General features: G+C 43.8%; 2 protein-coding genes across 3 annotated transcripts in view; both read left to right on the top strand.

Annotated features, from left to right (window-relative positions):
• The window catches only part of cps1 (carbamoyl-phosphate synthase 1, mitochondrial), a 730040-nt gene that overhangs the window by 678214 nt on the left and 35988 nt on the right, over positions 1-15838 (top strand). The window lies entirely within an intron of this gene.
• Positions 1-15838, top strand: part of trpm2 (transient receptor potential cation channel, subfamily M, member 2) — a 179330-nt gene that overhangs the window by 149244 nt on the left and 14248 nt on the right. For both annotated transcript variants that reach the window (XM_043693432.1, XM_043693433.1), the window contains 3 exons: positions 1589-1675; positions 9718-9820; positions 12774-12875. In XM_043693432.1, coding sequence (XP_043549367.1) covers positions 1589-1675; positions 9718-9820; positions 12774-12875 — 292 coding nt within the window. The remainder of the gene's footprint in view (positions 1-1588; positions 1676-9717; positions 9821-12773; positions 12876-15838) is intronic.

Below are 15838 nucleotides of genomic sequence, written 5' to 3' on the forward strand. Positions count from 1 at the left end.
TGGCGGATATGGAAGGATCCCTTGGGGCCTTGGAGAGAAGTAAGGGGGGAGGTGTGGGCGTAAGTTTTGCATTTCTTGCGGTTGCAGGGGAAGGTGCCGGGAGTGGAGGTTGGGTTGGTAGGGGGTGTGGACCTGTCAAGGGAGTCACGGAGGGAGTGGTCTTTTCGGAACGCTGATAGGGGAGGGGAGGGAAATATATCCCTGGTGGTGGGGTCCGTTTGGAGATGCCGGAAATGACGATGGATGATATGATGTATATGGGGGGTGGTAGGTGAGGACCAGTGGGGTTCTGGCCTGGTGGCGATTGGAGGGGCGGGGCTCAAGGCGGAGGAGCGGGAAGTGGAGGAGATGCGGTGGAGAGCATCGTCGATCACGTCTGGGGGGAAATTGCGGTCTTTGAAGAAGGAGGCCATCTGGGTTGTTCAGTTTTGGAACTGGTCCTCCTGGAAGCAGATGCGGCGGAGACGAAGGAATTGGGAATATGGGATGGCGTTTTTACAGGGGGCAGGGTGGGAGGAGGTGTCGTCTCGGTAGATGTGGGAGTCGGTCGGTTTATAGTAAATGTCCATGTTGTCTCGGGCTTGCTGCAGTGCTCCAGTGAAGTTCAGGGCAAGCTGGAAGAAAATTATCTTAAGGCTTCAGGAATCAATATTGAGTGCACACATACACACAGACATATGCTCAGGCACTCTCAGTCTCACGCACACGCACACTCACAGTCATACAGTGTCTCACTCACTCACACTCACTCACTCACTCACTCACTCACTCACTCACTCACTCACTCACTCACTCACTCACTCACTCTCTTGCACTCACTTTCTTGCACACATACTCAGTCTCATGCACGCACTCACTCATATAGACACAAACCTCTCATTCTCACACACAGGCACGTACTCAAACTCAGTCACACGCTCACACTCATTCACAGTCTTACACACACACACACTCAGTCACACACACTCTCTCTCTCTCTCTGTCGCTCACACATACTTTCACGCTCATGCACCTCTCTCCCTGTGACACGCACACACTTTCTGAAACCTTCACACCTTTACTCACTTGCTCACATGCAAGCTCAGTTTTTGTTCCTGCTTTCTCTTGATAGAGGGATCAGTGACCAGGACACAGATATTTAAGACAAGGGACAGCAGGTTTAGAGGAGATGTGAGAAAGAAGCCCTTTTCACCCAGAGAGTGCTTAGTGAGCTAGTGCTAGAGAGTGCCACTGCTTATAGGGTGGAGGAGGCTGAAACCTTCATAACTTTGAAGAAACCTCAAGCTGTGCATTTGTGATGCCAATTCTATGAGCCAAGTGCTGAAAAATGGGATTAGAATAGCTAGGTGGCTGTTGTTGACCAGCACAGACACAAAGAGCCTTTTTCTGTACTGTAGATCTCCTATGGCTTCTCTAACTCTATGGTGTCCCTTGGGCCTGTGAGCTGGGACCTGACACTAATATGTAGAGAATGGTGTGTCCTGGAATTTACAAATTATTACTTCACAAATGGACATTTTGCAAAACTGTCCGCCTGCAATACAGTGCCCAGTTACAGATCTATCAAAAATATTTAACTCTGTTTCAGAAATCCACATGGAAGGACTGGCATGAGGGGAAAAGGGAGTCTTCACTGTTACGGACCAAACCTCGCAATGAATCCCATTATTACGCGGTAAGAGGACAGAGGACTTCACTTGTTTCTAATCGGGAATCTTGTGTGCCACTTAAATCCATAATATTGTCATTTTTACAATATCAATAGGTCCTGGTCAATAGTATTGTATGTGAAGGTAACACCAGAAACAAAGCAGTAACAACTAGTCAGTCCTGGTCAATCCACACTGAGTAAAAACAGTAGTATGCGAGAGGATAACATCAGAAACAAAACAATAACAACTGGAAATAAAAACACTGAAGGTCCATGTTGACATATACGAGATGAGTGGGATCAATACATCTCAGTTGCACATGTTACTGTTTTCTTATTCTGCTAATATTGTCAGATTCTAGTTCTATTTTATAAAGTCAGAGGTCACACAACACCAGGTTATAGTCCAACAGGTTCATTTGAAATTTCACAAGCTTTCAGAGTGCAGCATCATCGTCAGGTGCAGTGAGACAGCAGGGCACACCTATAGAGTTTATAGGCAGAGAGATCAAACGATCATACAACTGGTGTGAGTGGAGGGTCAGATAATACGTCTCTGCAGGTGACCAAGAGTGTTAGATGGTGTGTAAAGTGTTTATAAAGTCAATGTCAGTACTGTGCTGTCATGACAATCAGGCAGAGCAACAGGAATGTACAAACGTGACATCTGAGGTCCGACACTGAATTGTCTGAGTTTTAACCAGGTTAGTTTTATTCTGAAAGCTGGAATTTATAAGATGCCACATTGACTGACTGGGATGACAAACTGTGTGTTTTTTGAATAAAATAGAATACATCTGAAATCGGGCAAAAGTGAGAACTGCAGATGCTGGAAACCAGAGTTTAGTTCAGAGTGGTGCTGGAAAAGCACAGCAGGTCAGGCAGCATCTGAGGAGCAGGAAAATCGACGTTTCGGGCAAAAACCCTTCATCAGGAATGGAGGCAGGGAGCCGCCAGGGTGGAGAGATAAATGGGGAAATGAGGGGATGGGACGTGGCGGAAGGTGGAGGAGCTGGGGAGAAATAGCAAAGAGTACAGTAGGGAAATGGGGATGGGGATAGAAGTGATAGGTCAGAGAGGAGGGTGGAGTGGATAAGTGGGAAGGAAGATTGGCAGGTAGGACAGGTCATGGGGACAGTGCTGAGCTGGAAGGTTGGAACTGGGGTAAGGTAGGGGGAGGAGAAATGAGGAAACTGTTGAAGTCCACATTGATGCCCTTGAAGTGTTCTGAGGCGGAAGATGAGGCGTTCTTCCTCCAGGCGTCGGGTGGTGAGGGAGCGGTGGTGGAGGAGGCCCAGGACCTGCATGTCCTCGGCAGAGTGGGAGGGAGAGTTGAAATGTTGGGCCACGGGGTGATGGGGTTGATTGGTGCAGGTGTCCCGGAGATGTTCCCTCAAGCGCTCTGCTAGGAGGTGTCCAGTCTCCCCAATGTAGAGGAGACCGCATCAGGAGCAACGAATACAATAAATGACATTGGTGGATGTGCAGGTAAAACTTTGATGAATCTGAAAATAGACAAACATCTTGGATGAAATGATTCACTGTGTGTGTGTACGTGCGTGTGTGTGTACGTGCGTGTGTGTGTACGTGCGTGTGTGTGTACGTGTGTGTGTGCGTGTGTGTGTATGTGTGTGTTTTTAAAACAGAGCGAGAGAATGTGAGTATGATATTCGCCAGACAGGAATGTTCCCTCCCAGTTGGGGAACACTTCAGTGGTCAAGGGCATTCAGCCTCCAATTTCTGGGTAAACATCCTCCAAGGCAGACTCTGAGATAAGCAACAATGCAGCATCACTGAGCAGAGACTGATAGCCAAGTTTTATACCCATGAAAACAGCCTCAACAGTGATCTTGGGTTCATGTCGCACTACAGGTGATCTCACCACACCATCTGTATCCTTCCTTTCCTGTTTTGATCGTATCATCTTGATAAATTAGTATAATCTCTGTATCTCTATTAATTTGGACAGTTTTGAAGTATTTATTACACTCTATTACACACATTCTCTCACACACATGTACACGTACACACATTCTCTCTAACACACTCGCACACTCTCTCACTCCCTCACACATATATACTCTCTCACACACAAATTCTCTCTAACACATGCAGACATACTCTCTTTCACTCACACACACACACACACATACACACAAATCTAAGGGGTGAGTAATTTCAGCCAAGATATTTGTTTATTTGTGTATACATTCTATTTTTGTTCAAAAACACACACAATTTGTAGTCATAGTTAGTAAATGTGTCATCTTATAAATTCCAGCTTCTGGAATACAACCAGCCTGATTCCAGGTTTAAACTCAGTGTCGGCTTTTGTATATTCCTATTACTTGGCGTGATTGTCATAACAGCACAGCGCTGACATTGACTTTATAAACACTTTACACACCATCTGACACTCTTAGTCACCTGCAGAGATGTATTATCTGACACTCCAGTCACGGGTGTTGTATGATCGTTTGATCTCTCTACGCTTGATCTCTCTGCCTATAAACTCTGAATGTGCCCTGCTCTCTCACTGCACCTGACAAAGGGGCAGCACTCCGAAGGCTTGTGTGATTTCAAATGAACCTGTCGGACTACAACCTGGTGTTGAGTGACTTCTGACTTTGTCAACCCCAGTCCAACACCGGCACATCCACATTGTGTTTATGGAACGGGGGATATGCAAAGCCAGGCTTGTAACATAGTCTGAAGGGATCTGGCTTTAGTCTCATTTCGGCAGCTATGAAGTGATTAGCGAGAAGTGGTGGTGTTGTGGTATGTCACTGGATATGTAATCCAGAACCCCAGATTAATGTTCTGGGCAGACCACGGGTGAATCTCAGAAATGGCTGTCAGTGCTGTCCACACCCTATTCAAAGATGAAAACATTGCCACAGACTTTTGGGCTCTTCACCCTGCTTGGTTATTCGGCTGCTGTTTTTTAGATCACTGAGCTAGGTCGCTGTCATCTCGTCACATATTTTGGCAATATTTTCACTCACTCTGATAACTGGCTAAATCCTCAATACAATGTTCACAATGGTAGACTGATCAGACCCATGCTACTAATTACTTCAGAAATTAGATCGATACTTTCGGTAATTAGATCAATCCTCTCAGAAATTAGAATCGATCCTCTCAGAAATTAGATCCAATTGGTAATTCGATCTATTGCCTCAGAGATTAGATGCAATACTTTGGTAATTATGTCAGATTATGGATTACTCCTTCCTGCGATTAGATTGATCCTCTCAGAAATTAGATCAATTGTAAATAATTATATTGATTCTCAGATACTATACTGACCATTTTAGAGATTAAATTGAGCCTCTCAAAGGTTAGCTCAGTCCTGTTAGCTATTGGGTTGGTCCTTTCAGATATTGGAACGACCGCTCCCTTTAGGCAGTTCATTCCTGTGTGCAGTAAGCAATCCGAGCATATCCTTGACTGAATCCAGAGCCAGGCATTTACTGGAATACTGCCTCCTGGTGGCTTGCCAGGGGACCTCTTGCCTCGGACTGAGCCTCCAGACTGAAAATGACCCAATTGTGGTTAAAATAAGTCGTGTGCCAAGCTCTTACCACACAACACTCTCCACTCTTCTCCTCCTCCTCCTCCTTCACCTCTACAAGTCCCCCCCTTCGTACACACCAACCCCCAACCTCCAGTTCCGCAGGTCACATTGATAAGTCCTCATAAATTTGAACTTCCATCATGTAGAAATTCTCTTGCTAGGCCTCCGGGAACATAGCCTGCTTAGGGGGCTGTTGTACTGCACTTGCTGCTTCAAAAAGGCTTACTGTGTTAGTGGGGCTATCACAATCCATTGGATGAAGACCCTCTCTTTCCTGCACCTGCATTGACTCTTCTGCTTTAGGACACAGTGATAGATTGAGCTGAGGGAAGCCTAAATGTTGGCATAGACTGCTTGGGTCAAATGTCCTGCCCCATGATTAGCTTCAAAATGCTGTTAATTGGTCACATTCTGGAACAGTTCTGAGCCAGGTTCCCAACATCCAGAGAGAGTATTCAGCTCCATGAGGCTGAGACTGAATTTGCCCTAAGTGCATACAGTTCAAAATGAAACCCAGCACCTTTTGTGAGTGGATTAAGGCACGTTCACACCCCAAGATATCAGTCAGCTGGGATCTCCCTCTCTTTACGTTTTTCTTCATTCTATCAAGGAATGTTGGTAAGACCATTATTTTACCCATCCCTAATACTTTGTGAATTTAGTTTCTTGCTGGACCATTCAGAGGGCAGTTAAGAGGCATACACATTGTTGTAGGTTTGGAGTCATGTCTAGGTCAGACTAGTCAGATTTTCTTCCCCAAAGGACATGAATGAATCAGATGGGGTTTTTCTAATTGACGATAATTTCACAGTCACGAGTACTGAAGTTTATAACTTCAGATAGATTCATTGAATTTGAACCAAATTGAATTGAATTTGATGGGAACTGGAGCAACAGGTCAGGATGTGACGAAAAGCTGGACGTTAATAGGATGAACAAGCATGGCCAGTTTAATGTACAAGGTGGGACGATAAAACATGTTCTAAGTAAACCAGGAGGGACAAAAAGCAAGAAGATGCGGAAGGACAGGATAGAGTGCCCAGCTAAATTAGAGTTCTTTACACAAATGCATGGAGTGTAAGGAACAAATTAAATGAGTGACAGGCACAGATTCAAATTCAAAACTATGATATAGTAGCCATTACAGTGGGTAGCACAGTGGTTAGCACTGCTGCCTCACAGCGCCAGAGACCGGGTTCAATTCCTGACTCAGGCGACTCTCTGTGTGGAGTTTGCACATTCTCCCCATATCTGCGTGGGTTTCCTCCCACAATCCAAAAATGTGCAGGTTAGGTGAATTGGCCGTAGTGTTAAGTGAAGGGGTAAACGTAGGAGAATGGGTCTGGGTAGGTTACGCTTTGGCGGGTCGGTGTGGACTTATTGGGCCGAAGGGCCTGTTTCCACACAGTAAGTAATCTAATCTAATCTACAGAGTCATGGCTGCAGGATGATCAAAACTGGGAACTAAACATACCAGGTTATAAGGTTTATAGGGTATAGTAAATGGCAGAGGGAGCACAGGAGCATTATTGATGAGGAACAACATGGTGAGGGGGGAATGTATTGAGGGGAAATCATCCAGTGTAAACCTGAGGAACCGTAAAGGAACTAAAACCGCAATAGGCTACCTGATAGCAGCTTAGAACTGCTGGGTTGTATAAATGCTAAAATTAGGCCATTAAATAGTAAATGTTGAGTAGTATTGATGGGGGATTTTAATCTTAATGTAGACTGGGAGAGAGCACATGCCAGAAAGGTTGTGATTTTCTAGAGTGTGTTCAGGATAGTATCCTACAGCAAAATGGCTTGGATGCAATAAGAAGACAAGCAATATTGTATCCAATAATGAGCAATGAGCCTGATTTAATGAGCAACCTAGTTGTTCATCATCATTTGTCAAATTGTGATCATAACATGATCAAGTTTCATATAGCTTTTGTAAAAGACAAGCAAAGATCAGATACTAGAATTTTAGATTTAAGTAAGGCTGACTTTAACATGATGAGGCAGAGACTGTCTACAGTAAGCTGAGAATCTCTGCTAGTACATAAAACAATTTAGATACAGTGGAGGGTGTTCAAGAAACATTTAATATAAAGAACGAAAAGCTCCACCTCACACAAAGAAACAACCATGGACAAATAAAGAGGTAAGGGACAGCACAAAATGAAAAGCAAAGCTTATAAAAATGCAAAGAACCAAACAGATCCTACAGAATAGGACAGATACAAAAATGTACAAAGGGGTTTGTAAGAGCAGCTAAAAAGGACTATAAACAAAAACTTACAACAAACAATAACAAGAATATAATTTATAGTTATATTAATGGAAAGCAGGTGGTTAAGAATTCCAGCCTCGGGCAACTGTCTGTGTGGAGTTTGCACATTCTCCCTGTGTCTGCGTGGGTTTCCTCCGGGTGCTCCGGTTTCCTCCCACAGTCCAAAGGTGTGCAGGTCAGGTGAATTGGCCATGCCAAATTGCCCATAGTGTTAGGTGCATTAGTCAGAGGGAAATGGGTTTGGGTGTGTTACTCTTCGGAGGGTCGGTGTGGACTTGCCTAACACTACGGGCAATGCCTGAAACGTCGATTCTCCTGCTCCTTTGATGCTGCCTGACCTGCTGCACTTTTCCAGCACACATTTTTAAGCTCTGATCTCCAGCATCTCCTGCGGCAGATGGATTTTAATATAAACAACCGTGGGGTTATTCATTTCAGATTGTAAAAGGATAGATCAGGGTAGTTTTTTGTTCGAAGGTACAAAGTTTAATACAGTGGAAACCCAATGAGATTTGGGAGTTTAGCTGTTCTTTAAAATGTCCCACACAGGTGCAGAAAATGTCGAGAAGGCTAAAAATGTAAAGCCTTCAACTGTAAAGGATTGAAGCATAGAAACACAGCCATTATGCTACAGTTATACAAAATTCCTGATGAAGGGCTTTTGCCCAAAACGTCAATTTTCCTGCTCCTTGGATGCTGCCTGACCTGCTGTGCTTTTCCAGCACCACACTCTCAACTCTAATCTCTAGCATCTGCAATACTCACGTTTGCCTACAATTATACAAAACCCTAGTTAGACCTGACTTAGAGCACTTATGTTTTTAAAGATGATACTTCAACTTCAGGGCTAAGTTATGAGGGGAAATTAGGCAAATTAAGTCTTTATCCTCCAAAATTAAAAAGGTTAAAGGATGATATAAATGATGTCTTCAGAATATTAACAGAAATTTTGGATCGATAAAGATAAACTATCTCTGCTGGTTAAAAGTTATAGAACAGGGGCATGGTTTAAGAATTAGGGCTGGGCCATTCAGGAGAGATCTTAGAAAGCACTTCCACATGCAAAGAATAGTGGAAGTTTGGAATTCTCCTCCTCAAATGGCAGTCGATGCTAATTCAATTTTTAAGTTTAAATCTGAGGCATATTTTGTTAAGCAAGGGGTCTGGGATCAAGGAAAGGATATGGAATCAGGCCACAGATGTGCCATGTTCTTACTGAATAGTAGAGCAGGCTCAAGGGGCTAATTGGCCCTCTTTTCCTGTGTTCCAGTGATGGGATTTGAACCTGAGTTTCTAGATTATTAATCCAGTGACACTACCATTACATCACCATGTTTTCCAGTGTAATCTGAAGTACTAACTTCTTTCACTTGAACTTAGGAGACTACCAATGTTCCCCAGAAGAAACCACGGCAGTGAAAAGGCCACTGTTGCAAATACTCATTGCATGAGTCTTTTTTGAAAACCATTTTTTAACTGGGAATCAATTGAATACTTGTCAAAACCCAACAACACCATTACTTATCTGACTAAATTCCTCATAGTCACTGGCAGTGCTTCACAGGTTTCTTCATTTGTCTGTCTGACATTATTATAGAAGCTAAAACAAAATATCAATCAATCCTCTCGATTTATTAACTAGTGATGCAGTTACTCATAGAACCACGCATTGGAGCTCAGAGATGACTTGCTCATTTTCTCTCTCCATGATATTTTTACATGGTATACTGTGCTGAGGGATTGCTAATTGGGTAAAGTGAATGGGCTGGAATCCATTCAATTAATGTACATCCACTCTCAGCACCAAGCTGAGAGATACACACAAGCCTAGAGTGTACCTTCAAGCTAAATACCAGGCCCAAGGAATTTAGGCTATCCCAGCAGTGCACCATCAGTCTAATCAGATTGTGTGAAATAACATCGAGCAGTCTGGGATTGAGATTTTCTCAGGAAGGCCACTCACTTTGAAAGAAGGAATCTTATTCATTCAGAAGCCCGCATGACTCCAGGGATACAGCCCTGTGCCTGGGAAGTGCAACATCACAGGAATAACTTGCTTATGAGCAGTGCTTAGGAAGGGAGTTGCAGGCTTACAAGAGAATGCACGAAACATGCGGTAATGATTAGAAAGGGAGCTGGAAGGTTACGAGGAATACAAATTCATGTATTTGCTGACAACACATTAAGGGTGATATTTGGTTTCTGTTGCAGCTTTAAGAGGAACTCAGAAAACGCTGTCACTGAGAAAAATGGCAAGCGGGTACTAGAGTTTCTTGTCATCCGATATCCAGGTGAAGAATGGACCACACCCACGGTATGTTTTATTCTGTTGTACAAAGTCCAAGGAAAGTTATCACTAGGCATGATGACAGTCACTCCCTTTCAACATTATAAACAACAATGTTCTTATTCCCTAATGACATTTCCCATGTCATTCTGATTTTAGCCTCTCCTCATCACTGCACACTGACCTTCACACTTCAAATGTTTTGCTCCAAGCCTCTGTGAGGACCATGCTACAAATTTGTGAACTGGGACCTCACAATAGCTTACCCTTGTACACCCAACTCTTTGCAAATTGTGCTTTGTCAGCCCAATGCAATATTTATATTTTTAAGCTTTTTCCCCACACCCAGTTCAGATCAGCTAGCTTCACACTCACATCTTTAAAAATGCTGCAACCATGCGCCAATTCACATCAAACTTCAAAAATGTACTTAAGTCAATGGATTGTAAAAATATGTGTCAGAGACAATGCAGAGAAACAGTTTAACAACAAGCAAGTACAGTAACAGTACTCCAGTGGCAATGCACTGTAATAATGCATTTTGCTGACAGCACACCAACAACCCAATATTGGAATTGTCAATGTTTGGATTATCAAAGGTGAATTAGGACTGAAAGGCTGGTGTGAGCTGCCTGTAGGCTAAGAAACTCAGAGTGATGTTTCTGCGAGGTGTGGTGATCATTAAAAGCCTATTTTCTAATTGACACCAAACCACACTTAACCTATGTCTGTAACTTAACCAATGCCCCGTACTTACTCAATGCCCTGTGGTTACCCTACCCTACTCTGTAACCTGTACTTAACCTGTATCCCTCTACTTCCTCTGCACCCTGTACCCTGTACTTGAATTGAATTGAATTAGCATTACTGTAACATGTTAAAAATCACATAACACCAGGTTATAGTCCAACCGGTTTATTTGGAAGCACTAGCTTTCAGAGCACTGCTCCTTCATCAGGTGGTTGTGGAGAATAAGATCGTAAGACACAGAAATTATAGCAAAAGTTTACAGTGTGATGTAACTGAGATTATATATTGAAAAAGACCTGGATTGTTAAGTCTCTCATCTTTTAGAATGACCATATTAGTTTCAGTTCTTTCATATATAAATCACAAAACTTTTTAAAAGCTTTTTTTTAAAGTTACTATATAAGTTACTAAGTTTGCTATTAATTCTGTGTCTTACAATCTTATTCTCCACAACCACCTGATGAAGGAGCAGTACTCTGAAAGATAGTGCTTCCAAATAAACCTGTTGGACCATAACCTGGTGTTGTGTGATTTTTAATTTTGTACCCCCCAGTCCAACACCGGCGTCTTCACATCACAATTATTATAACATGTACTCAATAACTACAGTGAAGAGTTTATAAATTGTCACTTACAGAGCCATCTTAGGTACAAAGGTACTGAATTACAATCCTTAGGTATAGAATAGAGAAATGACAAAAAGATGGTTACACTACAGCTACACACAGTATCATCATAGGTCAGAGACACAAGAAGCAAAGTTAAAAAGACAAACACCACAGTCTCTCTTCAAAGGATCTCTGCAGCAGACCAAAGCATGGTTTGACTTCTGGCTGCCATCATGTTCCACATTTGGCCACTGGTCACGGGCACCCCTCCTGTGGACATTTGGTCACCGACTGCTGATTGCTGGCATCCCCACTCTAGCTGTTGGCATCCCTGATCACTAGCATCCCTGCTTTAGGCCCCTGGTCACTGGCATCCCAGTTCCAGCCCCTGGTCACTGGCGATCCCTTTTCAGGCAGCCGGTTGCTAGTGTCCCTATTCCGGCCACTGCTTCTGAGGCCAGGGTCAAATGTCTGAGGCCAGGAAAAGGGAGAGAAGAGAGGAGAGCGGGAAAATAAAAAGACAAGAAGAGAACAAATGGGTGGAGCAGAGAAGCTATTTACACAATGCCCAGCTCTTACTTTTTCGGTACATTCCCGTAGTGGTCCTGTGCCCTACATCCTCACTGGGCTCTGCACGCACTCTGCACCTTGCACCCACCCTACATCTTGCAGTCACTTGCACCCTGTACCTTCCCTGTGCCCTGCACCACTCTATGCCTTGTACTCACTATTTGGTCAAGAAATACTTTTTTTTAAAATCCCTCAACTTCAGCTTCAGTCTATTTCCTCACTCAATGATGTTCTCTGGCCTTGCAATCCTCTGAAATCTATCTATTCCTTGGCATGAGATCTCCTTTCATCTCCCTCCATCTTTCCATTCTGGGCTTTTACCTTTTAAATCCCTCTTGAAGAACTAACTCTTTCTTACTGTTATAATGTAGGAAATGTAGCAATCAGTTTGTTCTTAGAAAGGGGTCATTCCACCGGAAACATTAACTTTGATTTCTTTCCACAGATATTGCCAGACCTGCTGAGTTTTCCCAGCAATTTCTGTTTTTGTTTCTGATTTACAGCATCCAGAGTTCTTTTGGCTATTTACTTGCACCCAAGGATTGACTGAGAGGCAGTGAGTCAGATAAGAGAGACAGAGAAAGACGTTAGAAAGATAGAAGGACCAATGCCCAAAACGTCGATTCTCCTGCTCCTCGGATGCTGCCTGGCCTGCTGTGTTTTTCCAGCCCCACATTTTTCAACTCTGGTCTCCAGCATCTGCAGTCCTCACTTTCTCCCAGATAGAGAGACCAATCAAGATCAGAGGTGAGGGAGAGAGTGTGTGAGAAAGAAATTGAACACCACAGCAAGTTATGGTGGGCATGACAGAGAGTGGGAGAGAGAGAGAGAGAGAGACAGCAGGAGAGACAAGGAAAAAGTAAATCTGCTGGAAAGCTTACTGGTTTGGACCTTCTAGATTGGCAATGCTGTCTCCTTGGGTGAGCAAATGGAGGGTTACTGCTGATGAACAAAATCCGACAGCCTGTAAGGAGGGAAAAGGGTGAGCCTGGGGAAGATGCAACTCAAGGTCTTTCAACAAAATCTCTCTTGTTTTCTTCCTTTCCCTTCAGGGAATCCTGGAACCTGGAGAGATGTTCCCAAGAGACATGAGGATCATCTTAAACCAAAAGATACTGGGCATGTTTCGGAAACTGCAAAAGAAGGCCCTAGAGGTTGGAGCTAAGTCCTGTGCTCATTGCTTTGTCAAGTCATGTTCAACTACTGGTGTTCACAGTGCCAATATCAGCTAGCAGTCACACCTTATTACAGCCTTGAACTCAGTAGGCACACTTTCCTTTGCAATTAGTTGAGGCTTGACAGGCCATTCCCAGTCCAAGGCTAATGCTAAAACAGTGTGAACCTGAGTATTGCTGAATAGGCTAGATTCCCTACAATATGGAAACAGGCCCTTCAGCCCAACAAATCCACTCCAACCCTCTGAAGAGTAGCCCACCCAGACCCATTCCCTTATACTTACCCCTGACTAATCGCTACGGGAAATTTAACATGGCCAATTCACCTGGGCTACACATCTATGGGAGGAAACCAGAGTACACGGAGGAAACCCATGCAGACATGGGGCGAATGTACAAACTCCACAAAACCGAGGCAGGAATCAAACCCAGGTTCCTGGTGATGTCAGGCAGCAGTGCTAACCATTGAACCACTGTGCTTTTTTTTGGAAGCTTCTCATCTTGCACCCATTAAAACAATATAGGAAATTCCAAAGTAAAAGGTATCAACATGTATGCTCTCTGAGAGGAGGGAGTATTTTACATAGTGTATCAATTACATTGGTATTAATTGTGAATTGCCTGAGAAGTTCTAAGAAATCAAGTATGTCTTTTTCAGTAATACAGAGGAACTTCAATTATCTGGCATTCAATTATCCAAATATCGAATTATTCAGCAAGATTGCAAGGTCCCGATGCTTGGCTAAACTATGTTATTGGCATTGGATTATCCAGAATTTGATTAACCGAACAAAATACTCCCTGCCCGTGTCCTTCAGATAGTCAAATTCTATCCTCCCAAACAACTATTAATGTGAAGCTGCTGATTGTGTCACCTCCTGAGACCTGTAGATAGGAGATCTCTGCCAGAAGATGGTTCTGATTTGGATGTTGCTAAACCATTTAACTGTTCCAAACCAACTGTAAGTGGACTTCCAGGGTGTGTACTCTCCTGGATACTGACCTATGAGTTCAGATTAGATTAGATTCCCTACAGTGTGGAAACAGGCCCTTCAGCCCAACCAGTCTACACTGACCTTCCGAAGAGCAACCCACCCAGACCCATTTCCCTCTGACTGAGGCACCTAGCACTATGGGCAACTTTAGCACGGCCAATTCACCTGACCTGCACATCTTTGGACTGCGGGATGAAACCCGAGCACCCAGTGGAAACCCACGCAAACTCCACACAGACAGTCGCCCGAGGCGGGAATCGAACCTGGGACCCCAGTGCTGTGAGACAGCAGTGCTAACCACTGAGTCATCGTGCCGCCCTATATACTTTTACTCAGGCCTTGAGGGACTCTTATGCTGTTTCAAATCGGCATCCTGGCAGTAATTACAATGGCCTGTCAGCCCAGACTCTAAGAAAATTTTAACCATTTGGCTGAAACTTGGCTTTGTTTTGGGACATTGCAGTGGGTGGACCTAGAGTCCTTCTGTTCAGCATATGCCCTGAGTGAGGCTATGCAATTCCTTTTACTCAAGTTGTGTCCCCCAAACTCAGTTGGCCTGGCAAGGACGTCAACTTCAAATGGCATACTTATAAGCTTCACTTGCCAACATTGACAAAGGCAGTTGTAGTGCCTGTTTGAATCCAATTGGGCTTCAGCTTGTCAGTTCTTCTGCATGGTAATAGAGACATAGACATAGAGATGTACAGTACGGAAACAGACCCTTCGGTCCAACCCGTTCATGCCGACCAGATATCCCAACTCAATCTAGTCCCACTTGCCAGCACCCAGCCCATATCTCTCCAAATCCATCCAGATGCCTTTTAAATGTTGCAATTGTACCAGCCTCCACCACTTCCTCTGGCAGCTCATTCCATACATGTACCACCCTCTGCATGAAAGAGTTGCCCCTTAGGTCTGTTTTATATCTTTCCTCTCTCACCCTAAACCTATGCACTCTAATTCTGGACTCCCCAACCCCAGGGAAAAGACTTTGACTACTTACCCTATCCATGCTCCTCATAATTTTGAAAACCTCAGCCTCCAACGCTCCAAGGAAAACAGCCCCAGCCTGTTCAGTCTCTCCCTTTAGCTCTAATCCTCCAATGCAGGCAGCATCCTTGTAAATATTTTCTGAACCCTTTCAAGTTTCACACCATCTTTCCGATAGGAAGGGAGACCAGAATTGCACACAACACTCCAACAGTGATCTAACCAATGAACTGTACAGCTGTAACATGACCTCCCAACTCCTGTACTCAATACTCTGACCAATAAAGGAAAGCATACCTATCCTTAATCCCACATACCAAATGGTCTCTCAGCTTCTCATTTAGGGTTAAACCAAAATTACAAATTCTCCCAATTCTCAAACTGTTGACTAGAACTGACAGCCCCTCAGAATTAGTGGAGGCTTGGTGTCATAATATTCCGTAGCTCAATTCATCAACTCTTGAAAGGTTTTAGTATTTGGTGCCTCCAGGAAAGTTAGACCCTAATAACCAAAACCGCTGTGAGTCCACACACTTTCATGTGAATTACTTGTTGCTTTTCATCTGCCCAATGTCATTTTCCCAGAAAGAAATAACACATTGCTTCCACATACTGAGCCCAGTCTTCGACAGCAGGATCAAACAGATCCAGCTTCCCATGTAGCAATGTGATGCCAGAAATGCTTATCCGAACTCAAAGACGACTGTTGCAAGGAAATCTCTTCAGCGGCATGTTTTTCTCTCATCACCAATGAAATATCTCCATAAAGGTCTGCATCCTGTCACCAAGTCACCCTTTTCTCATAGAATCCCTACAGTGTGGGAACAGGCACTTCGGTCCAACAAAACCACACCAACCCTCCGAAGGGTAACCCAGATGCATTCCTCTACCCTATTATCCTATACTTACCCCTGACTAATGCACCTACCCCTGAACACTATGGGCAATTTAGCATAG

Source organism: Chiloscyllium plagiosum, chromosome 7 (genome assembly GCF_004010195.1).
Source record: "Chiloscyllium plagiosum isolate BGI_BamShark_2017 chromosome 7, ASM401019v2, whole genome shotgun sequence".
In the NCBI taxonomy this organism is placed as follows: domain Eukaryota; kingdom Metazoa; phylum Chordata; class Chondrichthyes; order Orectolobiformes; family Hemiscylliidae; genus Chiloscyllium; species Chiloscyllium plagiosum.